Here is a 20,389-nt window from a genome sequence, read left to right as displayed (position 1 = left end):
TGACTGTTTGGCTGAGGCTCCCCGCGCCCAACCCGACAGAGGATTGGGCGCCCACGGGTGAGGTCATCACGAGGCGCCGAGGAGGGAAGCGGGAAGCGCAGGTATGAGGCTGGCCCCTGTGGCTTTTGTGGCTGTTCTCCGGTGCCTTTTCCTCTTTTTGATCTAGTGCTCTCGCGTCGGCCTTCTTGGGCCTCTTTCCCTGTGAGGTTTCCCCGTGTCATGTCTCTGCTTCAGACTCCAACCTAACGCATGACTTCCCTCTCCTTGCTAGCCAGTTCCTAGCTCCGCCACCTTCGGCTCAAATTGGATCTTCTCCTTTACTTTCGGCAGCTGAGGTCGTCTTCTCCTGGTCAGACCTTTTTGTTCTTTATTGGTAGTGGTACTTAATCAGAACATGTGTCCTAGCGTGTATTCGGCAAGTAAGGTCATTTAAGTCTCCCCCCACCCCCCGCCCAAATGTTTGGATAGCCTGAAAGTGCCACGTAATTGCTGATTAAGTACTCCATTCTTTTGGACAAAATGTAGCCTTTCCCAGTCTTTCCTACTAACCCGATTAGTGGGCGGATCAAGGCAGCGTGTTTTTATATAATTAGACATTCCAATAGGGAGAATGATGTGGAGGTTATAATTATAGATGACTTCTTGGAAGAGAAAGAATTTAAGCATTATTTGGTCATACTGCATTTTCCTAGGTGGCCAAAAGTTTTCTGACCGCCTTTAAAGAATGCTTTGTGAGAGAAAATACTAACCATCATGTGAACAAGGCACTGTGGTAGGGTCCTTTGCTCGGGTTTTATATAATTTTCAAAACAACTCTGAGATAATTATAGGGTTCACAGATTTCCTTAGTAGTTAACTCCACTGCCTTGCCTTTATGTAGTAAGAAACCTTTCCAGTAGTTCCCCTGCCGTATATAATACCTTTCTAGTTCTCCATTAAAAACAACAGCAACTACCTTCTCAACCCTCTGGTAAATGGTATTTGGTTATTATTTGCTAGTCCCTTCTTCCCAGATGTTTTTTTCTCCCAGCATTCTTTCCTTACTAGTGCTGATGCCATAGGCCTTCAGTCATTTTGGTTGCTATCCAGCTTCTCCACATCAAGACCAACTTTGGGAAACCCAAACATGTGAAGAAAAGTTGACTTATACTTACTATAGTGATAATGATTACCTTATATTATTTGAATGGTAGTGTAATCTCAGGCTAGGGAGTTTTATTATTCATTTTTCAACTTTCAGCTATAGGACATCCAAGGAAGGAGGTCCAGGTTTGTCTGGGAAGGCACTTAAATTTCTTTTAAGTCTTTTTTTTTTTTTTTTTTTTTTTAAGTAGGCTCCATGCTCAGTGTGCAAGGCTTGAACTCACCACGCTGAGATGAAGACATGAGCTGAGATCAAGAGTTGGATGCGTAACCGACTGAGCCACTCAGGTGCCCTGGAAAAGATTTTCTTTTTTTTTTTTTTAAGGTTTTATTTATTTATTTGAGAGAGGGAATGAGATAGAGAGAGCATGAGAGGGGGGAGGGTCAAAGGGAGAAGCAGACTCCCTGCTGAGCAGGGAGCCCGATGCGGGACTCGATCCCGGAACTCCAGGATCATGACCTGAGCCGAAGGCAGTTGGCCAACCAACTGAGCCACCCAGGCGCCCCTGGAAAAGATTTTCTTTATGACTAGGTCCTTTTCTTTCTACAGATCACCCTCCTGACCTTGCCCCTCCCCCATGTTTAGTACCCTCTTGCCCTTTGTTCAGAACTTCCATCTTTGCCCTCCACCCTTTCTAAAACTGCTCTCAAGATACCCTACCTTTCCCTGCCCACTCCACGATCTCATTAGGTGTTGAAGGAATCTATTATCTAATTAGAGTAATTCACAATAGGACATGATTAATTGCTGTGCTTTAGACATTACCCTTTAGACGTTACCTATGAGAAGAGAAGTTTGTTGACCTGATACCTGAATATGGAGATAATGGCACTTACCTATTTCTGGTAGGCTTTCCAGTCCCAGTAAGAGAAAAACAAGAAACAGTGGCTTGACAACTCATTTCTGAAAGATTGTTTTCATTTAACCCAGATTTAATTACATTTTTTTCCCACTGCCTTCTACCACAGCAGTCTGTTGTTTAATACTTTTTGATGGTGGTTTTTGGGTATGTTTTAAGTAATAACAATTTTAATTTTGTAGACTAAACGTGATTTGGGGGGCTCTGGTTGACTCAATGATTAATAGTCTGCATAAGATAATGGTCTCCATTTTTATTTTTCTGACTAGGTTGGTGATCAGTAAATATTATCCATGTGATGTAGAGATTAGAAGTTTAATTTGTTTAAGAGGTGAAGGTAGAGCTGACCTTGTTCTTGTGAGATTAATAGATACTACTGGTTCCATTATGGAAAATTTTATGGGAACAGTATTGTTATTTATAATAGTTCAAGTACAAAGTCCATTTATTGCCTAATTTCTCACACTTTGGGGTGAGCTTAACCAAATGTGTCTTTAAAATTCAATTAATCTTTTCCATTAAAAAAAATTATATTCAGAAGAAAATGCTAAAACTTTGTCTGCCAGTCAGCATTTACTTAGGTCCCCTGTGGGTAGATAATGTGGTGGAGAAACAGAAGTACGAGAAACCCTATTTCATTCTTGTCTTAGATAAAACCTAAAATCCCAGTAGGGATCCAAAACCTCTATGCACACAAAATCCTAAAGCTGTAGAGGGCAGACTTCAGGACTTTAAAGTTGATTCACTGTAGAAAAACTAAAACTAACGTAGGAAATAAGTGATCAGATCTCTAAAGAAAGGAGTTAAAATTTGTAACTTAAGTGGCTTTTTCAATGGTTACTACAAACTTCATATTTTAAGGTAGTATATTATCTATATTATATGACAAGTCAGTAGTCACCACAGATGGCAGTCCCTAGGCCTAAATATTGTTAATACCTTTCATTTTAAATTGTGCTAAGTGTCCTTTTTTCTTGGTTTATCTTGAACATTTGGCAAAAGTCTTTTTTATGGTAGAAAATTAACTACTATTTCATTACTTGTCAGCAAAAATCAAACCACCAGAGTTCCCTGTCTTTACCTCTCTCTGAGTCATTTCCTCTCTAAACCTCTCCTTTAAAACTTACTTGCTTTGGTCTCTAATTAGTTTCCTCTGTATTCTAATTCAGTGCTTCTGCTGAAATAAAGTATCTTTTTGTCTTTCCTATTTTGTCGTCTTTATGAAAATTGCTGTATATGATTTTGTGACCATGTTTCTGTTACTCCCCCACCCCTCTGTTACTTTGATTACTGAAAGATTAGAGGTTTTTTAGCAGTCTAGTTAGTTATTTTGTGTATGTGTGAGTGCCTAAAAATGGGAGGAAATAAGCTTTGTGTCAGGAATAGAAACTTTAGGCAAATTGCCAGTATTTTAAATTATTTTTCAAAACAATATTAGGAAATTTATCTGTACAATTGGATTGAATTCAGGTATCATATCTGAAAATATGAAAGCAACTATGGCAGTTTCTCACTAGAGAAATTCTCCCTTGTATTGTGAAATGAAACATTAAATTTGTTCAGGTAGATTTGCTTGCTTCCTTTTGTCTGAACAGTTAGAGTTATATAAATTGCCCTTATTTCCTTTTTTTGCTTTACCCAACAGGCAGTTGAGGCAGGGTAGAATTATGTGGCAATTTCATTGTATAAATCTGGGATGCCTAGTATATCAGGAAATCTAAATTTTGTACATAAGTACAAAAGTACGTAAGTACACAAGTACAGTAAATACTACTGTGAAGTGTAAGTGGGTAAAAAGGTAATTAAAAATGTGTGAGTAGGGGCGCCTGGGTGGCTCAGTCATTAAGCGTCTGCCTTTGGCTTGAGTCACGATCCCAGGGTCCTGGGATTGCGCCCCGCGTTGGGCTCCCTGCTCAGCGGGAAGCCTGCTTCTCCCTCTTCCACTCCCTCTGCTTGTGTTCCCTCTCTCACTGTCTCTCTCTCTCTGTCAAATAATAAATAAAATCTTAAAAAAAAAAAAAAAGTGTGTATGGGGTGCCTGGCTGACTTAGTAGAGCATGTGACTCTTGATCTCAGGGTTGTGAATCTGAGCCCCATGTTGGGTCTAGAGATAAATAAATAAACTTTAAAAAATAATAAAAATAGCTGAGTACATTTAAAAGCAGTAATGAATTATTCGTGGCTTTTGGTTATTTTCTGTACTTTCAGAGAATACTAACAAGTTAAAAACTATTGTCAAGTGGAATTGTTAGAAAATGGTCTTTGTTATTTAAAAGTTTGGGATCCCTGTATATTGGATCCTATGTACAAATCCTAAGGGCCAGATGACTTTGATCAAATTATTTAACATTTCTGAAACTCAAGTTTTATTATCTTTAAAATGGAATAATACTAAACAGAAGGGTTGTGTTGAGAATAAGGTTAAATAATGTACTGAATTAGTCTCTGGTGGTAAAACCCAAGGATCTACATTTTTAACCAAATCCCTGGATGATTATTGGTGTAGTATTCTCAAATTTTAGTATACATCAGCCTCACCCAGAGGACTTCTTAAAACACATGGCTGGGCCCCAACCCCAGCATTTCTGATTCAGTTAGTCCAGGGTGGTATTGGGCAATTTATATTTATAAGTTCCTAGGTGATGCTGCCGATCTGGAGGCCAAACTTGGAGCATCACTGGTGTAGATCTGTGATGCCGCTTTGACCAGCCTAATAAAAACAGGAAAAGTGAGGGGCATCTGACTGGCTCAGTCAATGGAGCATGCGACTTTTGATCTTAGGGTTGTGGGTTTGAGCCCCACATTGGGTGTAGAGATTACTTTAAAAAATAAATCTTAAAAAAAAAATAGAGAAAGTGATAATGGTAATATTTGTTGAACACTCATTATGTACCAAGCACTATTATATGTGCTTTATATATATTATTTAATTTTCTATGATCCTATAAAATGATGTTATTATTATTACCCCCCCATTTTATAGAGAAGGAAAATGAATCACAGAGAAGTTCAGCAACTTGCCCAAAGTCACCCAGCTAATAATAGGTAGTAAAGCTATTCAAACCTAGAGAATCTAGCTCCAGAGCTCATTCTCTAAAACGTTCAGATAAAAGATAGAATCTGATGATTGAGCGGCTCTCTTTTAAAAAGTATTTTTCCTAATTTATATAATGTTTATTCCCTTTTTTAAAGATTTTATTTACTTCAGGGGGAGGTAGAGAATGAGGGGCAGAGGGAGAGGGAGAAGCAGGCTCCACTGGGCAGGGAGCCTGACATGGGGCTCAATCCCAGAACCCCAGGATCGTGACCTGAGCCTAAAACAGACAACCAACTGAGCCACCCAGGTGCCCCATGTTTATTCTTATGTGGGCTTCACATCAAATGATGGAAGACCAGCTTTGCCTGGGTCTGTGATTACAAAGAAAGCCTATTTATGGGGCTCCTGGGTGGCTCAGCCGTTAAGTGTCTGTCTTCAGCTTGGGTCATGATCCCAGGGTCCTGGGATCCAGCCCCGCATTGGGCTCCCTGCTCAGCGGGAGGCCTGCTTCTCCCTCTCCCACTCCCCCTGCTTGTGTTCCTTCTCTTGCTGTGTCTCTCTCTGTCAGATAAATGAATAAAATCTTAAAAAAAAAAGCCTATTTATGCATGTGCCAGCCAGGTACCCCACAATCCTGTGTCCAACTAATCTTTTGTAGACTTGATCTTCAAATGTCTTTTTTAAAATTAAGTTTTTTTAGATATCTTTTAAAAATATTTAAATGAAATACTGCATATTGCATTGGTCTGCTACCATCAGGTTCATAAATATAGTTTTTCCCCCCTCCTCTTCACAGAGTCTCCTGGGCCATAATGGCAGTCAAGTGGACTGGTGGACATTCTTCTCCTATTCTCTGCCTGAATGCAAGTCAAGAAGGGTTAGTGGCTTCTGGAGCAGAGGGCGGTGATCTCATGGCCTGGGGTGAAGATGGGACTCCTTTAGGACATACACGCTTCCAAGGGGCTGATGATGTTGCCAGTGTCTTATTCTCTCCCTCCTGCCCCACGAAGCTCTATGCATCACATGGAGAAACCATTAGCTTACTGGATGTCAGATCCCTCAAAGGTTCCTTGGACCAATTTCATGTGAATGAAGAAGAAATCAATTGTCTCTCATTGAATGAAACTGAAAACCTGCTGGCTTCTGCTGATGACTCCGGGGCAATTAAAATCCTAGACTTGGAAAATAAGAAAGTTAGCAGATCACTGAAGAGACATTCCAATATCTGTTCCTCTGTAGCTTTTCGGCCTCAAAGGCCTCAGAGCCTGGTATCATGTGGACTGGATATGCAGGTAATGCTTTGCAGAGAGTACTTGGGTAATTTCTAAATGGGTTTGGTAATGATCGGATTACTGATCAGGCTAAATATATCTTTGCCTTTTCTGTTCTCTACTGACATGTCTTTTCTATGTATGAATCATAAGCCTTACTTCTGCTGCATGTTTAATGCTAACTTGAGAAAGCCTAGAAGGTTTCATTCACAAAGTAATCATTTATCCTTTAGCCTTCCTTTCTCTATGCTTAAAAGTGATAAACTCTGGGAATTTGAATATTTGATTTTAATATCTTTTTAAACAAAAGAGCATGCTGAAGGCAGACGTTATCATCCATTCTCTACAAACTCTGTTTTGTTTTTGTGTTGTTTTTTTTTTTTTTAATGAGGAACTGGGATTTCTTTTCTTACTTTAAAATTCTGTGGTACATCAATTGAAGTATTGTGTATTGGTGATCAAGGTCAGAGCATTGGATTCAATGAGTTTTAAGAGGAACATCACAAACAGACCAAATTCAGAGGAAAGCCATCAGGAGAGTAGATATATCTAGAAACTCCATTTTGTGGGGTAAATGGAAGTGTTTAATTCTTGATTTTCATGAGAGGAAAAAGTGGAATGTGCAAGTCTAAATAGAAGTCCTAGGGAAGCAGATTTTGGTTTTTTGTTTAAGATTTTATTTATTTGAGAGAGAGCGAGAGAGCACGAGCAGTGGGGAGAGGGAGAAGCAGGCTTTCCGCCGAGCAGGGAGCCCGACATGGGACTCGATTCCAGGACCCTGGGATCATGACCCAAGCCAAAGGCAGACGCTTAACTGACTGAGCCACCCAGGTACCCCCAGATTTTGGCTTAGTAAAGGGGAGCTTTCAGAGAGCTTGAACTTTCCCATAGCAGATGTACTTCCTCTTAAAAGTAAATCTTGTATCACTGGAGTGAGAATAATCATGGCTTCTCTTTGGTGAGCACTTAGTACTTGCCAGTGCTTTACATATATTAGTTTTTACTCTAATCACTCCCTGATAGTTACTCTTTCTTTTTTCGAAATGAGACTGGGGTTTAAAATAAGTGTCCACATAGCTGCCTGAATTGAGATTCCAAACTTCAGTCTCTCTGGCTCCAAAGCCTGTATATTTTTTCTGTGACACCAGCAGTATCAAGCAGGATACCATGAGTAATGTAGTAGAAAAAGTTCTTGGTTTGGGAACAGGTGACTTCTAGAAAAAGAACCATTGTTGATTCATGACCTGTGTGCCCTGCACTGTTCTAGGCATTTAATCTACATTCTTAACTGTGTAAGTATCTTTCAAGAGTATGATTCCATTAACAGCATCAAAGATTTGACTTTCTGCCTTTTTGGCCAGCAGTATTTACTACTCCCTTCTCTACCCTCTTCACCCCCTCATAAGTTAGAAATAAATGAGGCTGGTTGTTGTTGTTTTCATAATGACTGCTGTTACCCTCCCCCAGACTACTGGTATTTAGTAGGCAGAACCAGGGACTGTCTTAAAGCGCTGGGACAGTCCCGAAACAATAAAAAATTGTCTTACCAAAAATGTGTATAGTTCCTCTACTGAGAATCATTCTACACTTGAGGTGCACAGTGATCCTATGACCTATAAACTCCTTTTCCACTTGACCAAGCCCTTAACAAACCTGCATTTTCTACCCTTGTGGTGATAACCTGCCTACTTGCTTGTGCAGAAAAACCTAACACGTCCAGGTGGATATCTGTTTTAAGTAGACAGATTGTACAGTGTCTCTTTGACTAGTCATTTTTTTATCCTTAACCTATACCAGTTGTCAGTCACTGGTTCATTAACTTAGGCATGGCAGTAAACTTTATACTTTTCAGATTAGTGAGAAATGGGCATCCAGAATTTATCATTTTGCCTCCAGTTCTGGGAAAGAAGAGTGGCAGACAGCTGCTAGAAAATAGTATAGGATATAAATATTTTGTGAGAAGGAGATTTCGATTACTTAATTGATTTGACTCCCAAGACTTGCTAAAAATTCACTGTAGGTTAATTTCTGTATTGGGTTGTGCTATAACAACAGTGGTAAGACAGCACAACTATGCCTTTAGGAAATTACTTTCCTTAACTGAAGTTGAAACTGTAATATCTTCCACAATTTACTTCTTAAAACCTGGTTATCCAGTATGATTCTAAACTTTAAGGGGACGCCTGGGTGGCTTAGTTGGTTAAGCGTCTGCCTTCGGCTCGGGTCATAATCCCAGGTCAGGTCCTGGAATCGAGTTCCACATCAGGCTCCCTGCTCGGCGGGGAGCCTGCTTCTCCCCCTGCTTGTGCTCTCTTTCTCTCTGACAAATAAATAAAATAAAATATTTTAAAAATAAAAAAATGAACTTTAAGAACAGCCAGCCTATGGAAGGGTCCAAGAATGTAGGTATAGTAGTAGAAGGAAATTCTTATAAGGTTAATTTGGGGAGCGTTTCTCTTTGAACAAATATTTTATCTCAAAGCAGGAATTGAATTATTGCCACACACAGTGTACCTATCTTTGTTATTACAGAAATTATACAAATTATATCCTTCATCTAGATTGGTTTAAATAATTAAGCAAAGCACACTTGGAGGGGCAGGGACCTTACAGTGATTTATTAAGACATTTGAGACTGCTTAATTTTTTTTTTAAGGTTTTATTTATTTATTTGAGAGAGAGAGTGCAAGCATGATTTGGGGGAGGGGCAGAGGCAGAGGGAGAAGCAGACTCCCCGCTGAGCAGGGAGCCTGATGTGGGGCCTGATCCCAGGACCCTGGCATCATGACCTGAGCTGAAGGCAGATGCTTAACCTACTGAGATGCTTAACCAGGCACCCAAGACTTTAATTTTTATTAAGTAGCTATAAGATATGTGTGTAAAGTATAAGAATAAAATTAAATAAATACATCAGTGGCCATCACTCAAATATAGTTTTCTCTTGTAAAGACCTTTGGAAATTTAAGGCCATCATATATTTCTGTGGCATACACATTGATTTTTTTTGCTCTTCCTTTCCACATCTGAAAATAAATGGTTCAAACAGTAGTTATTCTTTCTGGAGTTTGAAAGATCACTAGTACCAACACTTAAGGATCAGGATGGTAGAAGAGGCTTTTTTTCCTTGAAAATGATTCTTCTGTGTGGAAGGAAATGTTTTTGTAGGGGGAAAAATTCCTAAGCAGGGTCACTTGGATGTGATTGCATTCTCTTCTAAACATTTGCCAGTTGTCCACTTTCTCCCCCTCTGACATATTTTAGGACCATATACCCCAAACTTTTGTATTCTTTTCTTAGTATCTCTTGCTTTCTTGCTTAGGGTGACACCGCTTGAACCAGTGGTTGAGAAATTGTAAAACACTGTAGAATCTTTGGCAGTTAGTTAGAATAAAATGGTATAGAGAATGTCCAGGCAGGAACAGTCTGGGAATTTTCAGTACTTGGAAATGATTCTTGGATTGGTAGAATCTGGGATGCCTGTTAACACATTTAGATGATTTCAGTAAATACAAAAAAATGTTTAATCTGCTGAAAACACTTTGGGTATAGTTTATGCTTAGATGCCTTAGGAGGATAGAAAATATAATCCAGGCATCACGCAGGGCTGTGCAAGAAAGACTTGGGGATACCTGCCGAGACATTTAAACTAGCAGATTCTAGAATGTCTATCTTCCTTGTGTTCAGACTTTTTTATAGAGATTGTTTCCACATTACATTTTAGTACTTGTTCATCTTTGTTATATTTTCTGATATTTCTTTATTTTACTTAATTTACTTCGATTTTTTAGCATTTTGTCTTCAGCCAAATAGCAACTGCTGGCCACTTAGTATAATGTTATAAATCTAATCCAAAAGGGTTTTCAGTGCTTTCCTTGATAGAAACAGAATGTAAGTTTTATCAGATATCACTTCTTTCAGAAGGCTGAGTTGAGGGAAGTTACCTTCAATAGAAAAGTAATCCTTAATATCATCAGCAGTGGTAATCTTATCAATTCAGATCTATGCTTTTGACTGAACATGGTCATGCTTATTCTAGTGTCCATTTTAAATTGTGAGTCATAATTTAAGGCTAATACTAGATGGTAAAATATGGGGTGCCTGGGTGGCTCAGTCAGTTAAGCATCTGATTCTTGTTTTCGGCTCAGGTCATTATCTCAGGGTCATGGGATCGAGCCCCACATTGGACTCTGCACTCATTGTGGAGTCTGCTTGAGATTCTCTCTCTCTTTTTTTTCCTCTCTCTCTCCCCCTTTGCCCTTCTCCCCACTTGCTCGTGCACTTTCTTAAATAAATATATAAATAAAATATTTTTTAAAAAATACTAGATGGGGGGGCGCCTGGGTGGCTCAGTCATTAAGCGCCTGCCTTCGGCTCAGGTCATGATCCCAGGGTCCTAGGATTGAGCCCCACATCGGGCTCCCTGCTCAGCTGGGAGCCTGCATCTCCCTCTCCCACTCCCCCTGCTTGTGTTCCCTCTCTCACTGTTTCTCTCTCTGTCAAATAAATAAGTAAAATCTTTAAAAAAATAAAAAATAAAAATACTAGATGGTAAAATATGGCTATTCTATTCTCTAAAATATGAAGAATATCTTCCTTTTTGGATTAGTTGCTGTGGGAACAAAATGAATCACTAGATTATAGAGTAAAATCAGTTCACAAAGGTTTTTGTTTTGTTTTATACAGGCTTTAATTAGCATTTCATTTAAATCAATTTAGTAGGTTCAAAATCATAGTATGGAACAACAAAAAACCGCATATATCAGGATGTCAAATTAACCAACAGATAGGTATGGAATTTTTGCTCTTTTCCAGGCATTGAGCTAGACATTAGCAAAGATGAATTGAATCTTGGGGCTCCTGGCTGGCTTAGCAGTGGAGTGTGTGACTCTTGATCTTGGGGTCATGAGTTCAAGCCCCACATTGGGCATGGAATCCACTTAAAATTTTTAAAAAAGAAGAATTAAATCTCAAACTGACAAGCTAGTAGTATATGTTAGTTAATAGCGTAGAAATTAAATATGGGAAAGAGAAGTAGGCTGGAATAGTTAGGAAAGCCATCTTAGATGGATAGCGACTTGAGGTAAGCCCCTAAAATGGGTAATTTAGGTAGTGTGAAAGGAAAGAGAAAGCATTCCAGATTTCATTTATTTAATTGACAGCTTTTTGACTTGCAACCGGCATAGACTAAAATTAATAAATTTCATAATCTTCAGGGCTCCTGAATGGCTTAGTCGGTTAAGCGTCTGCCCTCAGCTCAAGTCATGATCCCAGGGTCCTGGGATCAAGCCCCACATTGGACTCCCTGCTTTGCGGGGAGTCTGCTTCTCCCTCTCCCTCTGCCGCACCCCCTGCTTGTGCTCTCTGTCAAATAAATAAATGAAGTATTTAAAAATAAGATAAATTTCATAGTCTTCTATTTTACTTGCAGAGATGAGGGTACAATGACTTAAAGAAACTTAAGAATGTGGATTACACTTTAATGGGGTTGTAAATCAGAAGTTATTTAGGATCTTGTTTTCTAAACCCTACCTTACTGCCCATTGGCATCCTAGTTTTGGCACCAGGGTAGCATTCCACTGGCATATTGTGGTGCCATATGAACTTTTAAAAATTTAATATTGTTGGGGCACCTGGGCTTAGTTGTGAGGCGTCTACTTTCGGCTCAGGTCATGATCCCAGGGTCCTGGGATCAAGCCCCACATCGGGCTCCCTGCTCAGCGGGAAGCCTGCTTCTCCCTCTCCCACTCCCCTTGCTTGTGTTCCCTTTCTTGCTCTGTCTCTCTCTGTCAAATAAATAAATAAAATCTTTAAAAAAAAGAAAATAAAAATTTAATATTGCTGGAACTGTGTCATAGTAATTATTGTCAGACTACTTTGATGACTTTATTAGAAGTGGAGTAAGCATAATAGTTGAGCAAAATGGCTGAACCTCTGTTTGACTACGTAACTTCCTCTTATTTAAAGGTAATGCTCTGGAACCTTCAGAAAGCACGGCCACTCTGGATTACAAATTTGCAGGAAGATGAAACAGAAGAGATGGAAAGCCCACAATCACCTGGTCAGCTTTTAAACCCTGCTTTAGCCCACTCTGTGTCTGTGGCATCATGTGGCAATATTTTTAGCTGTGGTGCAGAAGATGGTAAGGTTCGAATCTTTAGGGTGATGGGAGTTAAATGTGAACAAGAATTGGGATTTAAGGGCCATTCTTTGGGAGTATCCCAGGTCTGCTTTTTGCCAGAATCCTATTTGCTGCTTACTGGAGGGAATGATGGGAAGATAATGTTGTGGGATGTAAGCAGTGAAGTTGAAAAAAAACAGAAGAGTCCTACGAAACCTACTCACAGGAAGAAAACTAAAAGAGCAGCTTATACCAAGCAGGGTGGAAGCACTCATGCTCCAGTAACAGATGAAGAAGAACATGGCAAAATTTTACCAAAGCTAAGTATTGAACATGGAGAAAAGGTGAACTGGCTCTTGAGTACAAGAATAAAAGGATACCAAAATATATTAGTAGCTGATCAAACTAGTTGTATATCTGTATATCCCTTAAAAGAATTTTAAATCCAATAAAATTATTTGAAAAACTGCAGCAACTTTTTATAGGTTAAAAAAAATCCTGATTCTTGTCATTCTTAATGTTTGTCATAGGTGGAATAGTACTGTTCCATTGTATAAATTATAAGGCATTTGGGTAATACTTTATATAGTAAATGATGTATTAAAATTTGAGGGAAGAGAACTAATATTCACTGAGTGATGGCCATATACTAGCCATTTTACATGTTTCATTTCTTCTTCCAAATCCATGATGTGGGTGATTTCCCTTATTTTATTGCCACAGTAATTGAGACTCAAAGATATTAAGTAACAAAGAACAAGGAAAATTGCAGGCATGATTACTTACTGGAAAGGATCATAGTTGTCTTGTCAAGCCTCCTTCAGGGAAGCCCACATGTGATCTATTCCACATGTAGTCTCCACATTAGTTATAACTGATTATTTCAGATCATAGGATGTCATGAGGAGCCTTACCAAGTTGGAAGAGGAAACCTTTTCTTGCTTGTTCTGTGTTAAGCCCAGAAGGCTTTGCTGACAATTACTTTTTGTTGTTTCTAAAAAAAGGGCTTCAAGGTCAAATCAGCTTTAGGATATTATGCAGTAATCCAAGCTGTGGTGCTGATAGAACCAAGAATAGGCTGAAGTTATGAATAAGAAGTTCTGACTAAGAAGATAAAAGGTAGAGAAGAGATAGAAGAGGTAAAGAATATGGGCACCTGGGTGGCTCAGTTAGTTGAGCATCCGACTCTTGGTTTCAGCTCGGGTCATGATCTCGGTCATGGAATCTAGCCCAGCGTTGGACTTGACTTAGCGCAGAGTTGGCTTGGGATTCTCCCTCTCCCTCTGTCCCTCCCCCTGCATGTGTACTTGTGCTCTCTCTCTCTCTCTTTCTTCCTCTCTCTCAAGTAAATAAATAAAATCTTTAAAAAAAAAAAAGTAGAGAATAGAAACCAAGATAGTATGTCAAGAGTAGGTTCCTTTTCATCATGCCTGGATGGCTCTCTTCTCTACATGTTCTTTTTGCTTCTACTTATACTGCCTAGTATTGTTTATGGTTTGTTTTTTTTTTTTAGAGAGAGAGCTTGAGGGCAAGCAGGGGGTGTGGGGGAGAGGGAGAGGGAGAGTCTTAAGCAGACTTCATACCCAGTGTTGAGCCCAATGGAGGCTGGATCTCACAGCCCTAAGATCATGACCTGAGCTGAAATCAACAGTCAGGCACTTAACCAACGGAGCCACCCAGGTGCCCCTATACTAACTACTCTTCATTCCAAGTTTTGAAGAGAATCTGGTTATCATTATCCTTGTTTGTGGAGAATTCTTTAGTAAGTGTGATTTTAGTCCGAACACTTGTTCAGTGACAGAAACCAAAATCAAATTGGCTTAAGGGAGTAAAAAGGAGTTTTTTTGCTCACATAACTGAGAAGTCCAAGGATAATCCAGCATGTACGGCTGGATAGATAAGCTGATAAGATGTGAGTCTACAGGTTCCCCACCTGTGGAAAGTCTTTCCTACAGGTGGAGAGAGAGAATACTCACTGATTTTGAGCCTTGAAACAACCTTACCTGAAACAAATGTATTCCTAGAGCCTTTTTTTTTTTAACTTGCAACTAAGAGTCCTGACCAATTAAGTGGGCCATCAATAAATATTGTTGAGTGATCTCGCTTGGAATTTAAGGAAAGGACAATACCATCTTGGCCCTAAAAATTTCATTGGTAGGGGTACCTAGCTGGCTTAGCTGGTGGAGCATGCAACTCTTGATCTGGGGGTTGTGAGTTTGATCCACATGTTGGGCACACAGATTACTTTAAAAAAATTATTATTGGCAAAGGACCTTGGCCTGAGTAATGACAGAGACAAGGTTCTAATTTGAGCACTGGGCAAGGCTCTTTCCAATTTGGGCTTTAGTTTCCTTGAAAGTGAAGGGCTTGAATTAGAAATCCTCTAAGGTACCTTTCATGCCACTTAAATGAAATGAAAATACCATCATCATAATATTATGCTTATCCAATGATTCTAATATTAAAATATCAGAAAGGACTAATGCTCATGGCTAATCTCTGGAGGTTTTAGAGGGATCTTTTGAAAAAATTACCCAAGTACAGCATCGTTTTAGCTATTGAGTCTGAATAAATTTATGGGAATAAGGTAAGAAGTACTTAAACCAGAGTTGAACATCAGCCCTATACTTTTGCTTGCTGATAACATACCCACTCAGACTGCTGAGGCAAAAGGGAAGTTTACTATCAGGGCATGGGGAGCAGAATTCTCTAGTTTACTAGAGCAGAAATGTAGCTTGGCTTCACTTGAGTCTTTAATGAGGGAAGCCATAAACAGTCAAAGCAGCTGGGGCACCTGGGTGGCTTACTCAGTCAGTCAACCATCTGCCTTCAGCTCAGGTCATGATCTCAGGGTCCTGGGATCAAGCCCTGCATCAGGTTCCTGCCCAGCAGGGAGTCTGCTTGTCCCTCTCCCTCTGCCCCTCACCCCTGCTCATACTCTCTCTCTCTCCTACTCTGTGCTCTCTCTCTCAAATAAAATCTTGAAAAAAAAAAAAAAAAGGAAAAGGCAAGCTATGGACTGTAAATATTTGTCAAAGCTCAAAAAAATCACACTTTTATAATTATTGAATTTTATTGTCACATTGGGGATTAGGGCTTCGGCATATGAATTTTGGGGGACAAATAATGAGTGTAGATGAGGAGAGCATGAGGGCTAATTGTGAAGAACCTAATGGGAAAAGAGGGGGGTAATGTTTACAGAAGAGCATATAAAATACAAACATCTAAAGGTTTTACATTATTTTTTCTTACTTGCTCTTCAAGTAAGAAAATACCCAAAATACACAAATAACCTTTTGTGTATTTTGTACTTACACTACATAGATTTGGACTAGTCACATTTCAACTACTCAATAGCTACCTGTTGCTAGTGGCTACTGTATTGGACCACGCAAGTTCCAGAAGACCTAAAATAATAATTATGTTGGCGGGGCCACCTGGTGGCTCAGTTGGTTAAGTGTCTGCCTTTGGCTGTCATGAGCCCCATGTCAGGCTCCCTGCTCAGTGGGGGGTCTGCTTCTCCCTCTGACCCTCACCCCACATGTGCTCTCTCTCTCTTAAATAAATCAATTTTTTTTAAAGATTTTATTTGACAGAGACACAGCGAAAGAGGGAACACAAGCAGGGGGAGTGGGAGAGGGAGAAGCCGACTTCCCGTGGAGCAGGGAGCCTGATGCGGGGCTCGATCCCAGGACCCCGGGATCATGACCTAAGCCGAAGGCATACGCTTAACGACTGAGCCACCCAGGCGTCCCTTAAATAAATAAAATCTTAAAAAAAAAAAGATACACGATGGAAGCTGGATACAAAATACTGTATGATTCTATTTATAAGACTTTTTTTTAAGAGTTTATTTTTTTGAGAGAGAACACATGAGAGGGGGCAGGGTCAGAGGGAGAAGCAGAATCCCCACCGAGCGGGGAGCCCGACACAGGGCTCGATCCCAGAACTCCAGGATCATGACCTGAGCCAAAGGCAGTTGCCTAACCAACTGAGCCACCCAGGCACCTCTATTTATAAGACATTTTAGAAAAGGCAAAGAAAGTAGACAAAGGTTATCAGAGGTCAGAGGTAGGGTATAGGATTGATTGCAAAAAAGTGCAAGAGAACTTTTGAGAGTGATAGGGGTGATGTTCTGTGATCTTTATCATGATTGTGGTGGTGGTCACATGACTAAATATATGTCAAAGCTCAAAAAATCATACTTTTATAATTATTGAATTTTATTTTATGCAAATTATATTCAAAATGTATTTTTTTAAAAGACTGCATGCTATAAAAGTGCATTTTCTTTTTTTTATTTTTATTTTTTATTTATTTATTCATGAGAGACAGAGAGAGAGAGAGAGAGAGGCAGAGGGAGAAGCAGGCTCCCAAGGAGCAGGGAGCCCGATGTGGGACCCGATCCTAGGACTCTGGGATCGTGACCTGAGCCGAAGGCAGACGCTTAACCATCTGAGCCACCCAGGCGCCCTCTTTTTTTTTTTTTTTAAGATTTTATTCATTTATTTGAGAGCACACAAGCAGGGGGAGTGGCAGGCAGAGGGAGAGAGAAAAGCAGACTCCCCGCTGAGCAGGGAGCCTGACACGGGGCTCGATCCCAGGACCCTGGGATTGTAACCCGAGCCAAAGGCATACGCTCAACTGACTGAGCTACCCAGGTGCCCCAAAAAGTGCATTTTCAAGACAAGTGTCAGGGCTCTTTCCAAACCTGTAACCACCAAAGCCCTTGTAAATATAAAGTTTAGAGCTCTCACACCATTAATGTGTGTCTTACTGTATCACTACTAATTTTTCACTTAAAATTAGGATTTTTTCCCTTAGGTTTCACAATTTAAGTTAATGTTTTTTCTTTGTTGTTGTTGTTGTTGTTAAGATTTTATTTATTTATTTGACAGAGACACAGTGAGAAGGGAACACAAGCAGGGAGAGTGGGAGAGGAAGAAGCCGGCTTCCTGCACAACAGGGAGCCCGATGCGGGACTCGATCCCAGGATCCTTTTTTTTTTTTTTTTTAAAGATTTTATCCATTTACTTGACAGAGAGAGACAGCGAGAGAGGGAACACAAGCAGGCAGAGTGGGAGAGGGAGAAGCAGGCTCCCCACTGAGCAGGGAGCCCGATGCGGGGCTCGATCCCAGGACCCTGGGATCATGACCTGAGCTGCAGGCAGACGCTTAACGACTGAGCCACCCAGGCGCCCCAAGTTAATGTTTTTTCCATCCTTTTTCTAATTTGAAAGTTATGATGTTAGAAATATTAATACAAGAGTTTAAACTGGGCCTGTGTTCAACAGAAACACTTTGGTTATTCAGCAGACACCAGTCCCCCAGAGCCAATAGAGTCACTAAATACAAGCGTCAGTAAACCCCCTCTCCAATGTTCCATTATCAGTTCTCCAGTAACAGCAGTAGCAGAAGTTAACAGGAAGAATTTATCATGTCATAGAGTATCTTTGGCTGAAAAAAACTAATAAAATCTAAAAATGTTTTAGCGGTGCCTGGCTGGCTCAGTTGGAAGAGCATGCGACTGACTGTTCTTGGGGCTGTGAGTTCGAGCCCCATGTGGGATGTAGAGATTACAAAAGAAAGAGAGAGAAAGAAAAGAAAGAAGAAAAAGAAAAAGGAAGAGAGAAAAGAAGGAAGGAATGAAATAAAAAAATAATGCTTTAAAATAAACCAGGTATAGTTTTTTTTTTACAAAATTCTGTAAATCTAAAATTTATAAAGTGAGAATGCATGAACCAAGTGATGCACGTAATTCAGTTAGAGAAATGTCTTATAACTGAGCCTTTATTCTGCCCAAGGTAGTATCAACTTGCCAAATGCAAAAGAACCTCCTCTAAAGCAGTTAGTGCCAAATTCATGTGAGAGGTAATTTAGTTTCAGCAAAACAGCATCAGCTATCACAATAAATGTTGACAATTTTATTAGTTGTAATTTGGTTGGTATTTAATATGTATGTTTCTTTGCATTTTATAGTCACATAAGAGTTAAAAGAAGTTGATACCTAATGTTGCATTTGGACATATTTAAGCAACATTACACTAAAAGTAATTTCAATATAAGTAATTACTAATCCTAGAAGCCTAATATTTTTTTTTCTTCTAAAAACATACAGTACTTGGGATGCCTGGATGGCTCAGATGTTAAGTGTCTGCCTTCAGCTCAGGTCATGACCCCAGGTCCTGGAATCGAGCCCAGTGGGCACTCAGCGGGGGCGCCTTCTGCTTCTCCCTCTCCTCCGTTTCTCTCTGCCTGCTGCTCCCCCTGCTTGTGCTCTCTCTCTCTCTCTCTTGCTATCTCTCTCTCTGTGTCTCTCTCTCTCAAATAAATAAAAAAATTAAATTAAAAAAAAACATACAGTACCCAAGCTTGAACGCATGGACATGTAGATAGAGTCCTGAAAATCTTCTTGAGTGGCCTTTAGCATCTCCATGTGAGACTAGCACTAAGTGATGTTGCCGGAGAATGTGGGGAAATAGCAAGGGTGGAACCAGTAGTTTGCTGTGTTAGAGGATATTTTGGAGAAACATGGATTGGTCAAAATAAATTCTAAAATGACCAGATAGGAAAACTAGTCACATAATCAGTAGGAGGTATTAGAGTCAAGAATGAAGCCCAGGGCGCCTGGGTGGCTCAGTTGGTTAGGCGACTGCCTTCAGTTCAGGTCATGATCCTGGAGTCCCGGGATCGAGTCCCGCATCGGGCTCCCTGCTCAGCAGGGAGTCGGCTTCTCCCTCTGACCCTCTTCCCTCTCATGCTCTCTATCTCTCGTTCTCTCTCTCTCAAATAAACAAATAAAATCTTTAAAAAAAAAAGAATGAAGGCCAAGTTTTTGGTTTCAGAGACTGGGTGGATCCGAGGGTTATAAATCCAGGTAGGGAGCACAAGAAGTTGGGCAGGTTTGACTACTTAGACCTACCTTATCTGCCCAGACTGGTCCTTGCCATTCTGGTGTCATTACCATCAGCTCTCCAAAATGGCACAGAGCTGTTATTAGGAATCTGGCTGCACTGGAGAGGTAGGGGTGATTTGGAGTATTAGTGGACTCCTTAAGCCAGAGTGGGGACTAGGCAGACATTTCTCTTTCTCTTTGTTTCCCTTAAATTGCTTCTTTCTTAATAATACGCTCTAATTTTCTAATCGATGCTGTTCATGAAGCATTACCTTTTTTGGTTCTTAGAATTTTCAATATTTTCCTTTCCTGCATTGCTCTGTAGAGATTCAGCGCCCCCTAGAGACATAATTCATAACTTTCCTGGTGTTCACAGATTTTGATAGCCTCAAATTAGTCAAATAACTGGATTAGTCCCTACCTGAACTTTTTTCTATTTTTTTCTTTTCTAAGTGAGTTGGACAGTTATACATCGTTTTATCAACTAACTTACTTCCTTTTTTCTTTCTTGTTAATAAGGAATTCTTCATGGCTCTAAGTAACCATTTATTATTTAGATAACAAAATTTAAAAATAAGTAGACCTCCATTTTGGAGATGGGGAGAGGAAAAAAATTAAATAAAATTAATTTTTTGAATTTTCCAAAATTTAAAAAACTATTTTCCAAAAATATTATTTTCCAGGGTTATAGAATCCTTGTTTGTATTTCTGAAATGTCATTCAGCTCTACTATCCTACCACATATTTTCATTGTCTATGACATTCCCATCAATGGATATGGATGTTTCTCCAAAGGGTGACTTTTCCTTCAAAGCTCTTGTCCTCTGAGACCAAGATGTCTTCATAATCTTAGCTGCAAATCAGATTCACCAATAAAGATTTAAAAAATATCTAGGTGCCCAAGTCCTATCCCTCAAAAACCCAATTCAGTACCATCAGAGATTCATTATGTTGCAGATTAACTCACCCTTCAAAAATACTGAATAAGGGGCGCCTGGGGGGCTCAGTTGGTTAAGCGACTGCCTTCGGCTCAGGTCATGATCCTGGAGTCCAGGGATCGAGTCC

General features: G+C 39.9%; 1 protein-coding gene across 5 annotated transcripts; it reads left to right on the top strand.

The window, feature by feature from the left end:
* The first annotated feature begins 25 nt into the window (after nucleotides 1-25).
* Nucleotides 26-12,900, top strand: WDR53 (WD repeat domain 53). Of its 5 annotated transcripts, none has more exons than XM_073894946.1 (4): nucleotides 31-101; nucleotides 1,332-1,431; nucleotides 5,837-6,332; nucleotides 12,276-12,900. In XM_073894946.1, the coding sequence occupies exons 3-4, from the start codon at nucleotides 5,853-5,855 to the stop codon at nucleotides 12,870-12,872; spliced, it is 1,077 nt and encodes a 358-aa protein (XP_073751047.1). In that variant the 5' UTR covers nucleotides 31-101; nucleotides 1,332-1,431; nucleotides 5,837-5,852; the 3' UTR covers nucleotides 12,873-12,900. The 5 variants fall into 5 exon arrangements, with proteins under 5 accessions (XP_025731878.1, XP_073751047.1, XP_073751050.1 ...); XM_073894949.1 differs by having other exon boundaries at nucleotides 54-101; nucleotides 1,335-1,431; XM_073894951.1 differs by lacking the exon at nucleotides 31-101 and adding an exon at nucleotides 127-349 and having other exon boundaries at nucleotides 1,335-1,431.
* Nucleotides 12,901-20,389: the final 7,489 nt, after the last annotated feature.

The sequence above is a fragment of the Callorhinus ursinus genome, unplaced genomic scaffold, assembly GCF_003265705.2.
Source record: "Callorhinus ursinus isolate GAN/ISIS: 27379988/994484 unplaced genomic scaffold, GSC_fseal_2.0 scaffold1, whole genome shotgun sequence".
Taxonomy (NCBI): domain Eukaryota; kingdom Metazoa; phylum Chordata; class Mammalia; order Carnivora; family Otariidae; genus Callorhinus; species Callorhinus ursinus.
The sequence above is the reverse complement of the archived record's forward strand: the minus strand, read 5'-3'. Positions and strand labels throughout refer to the sequence as shown.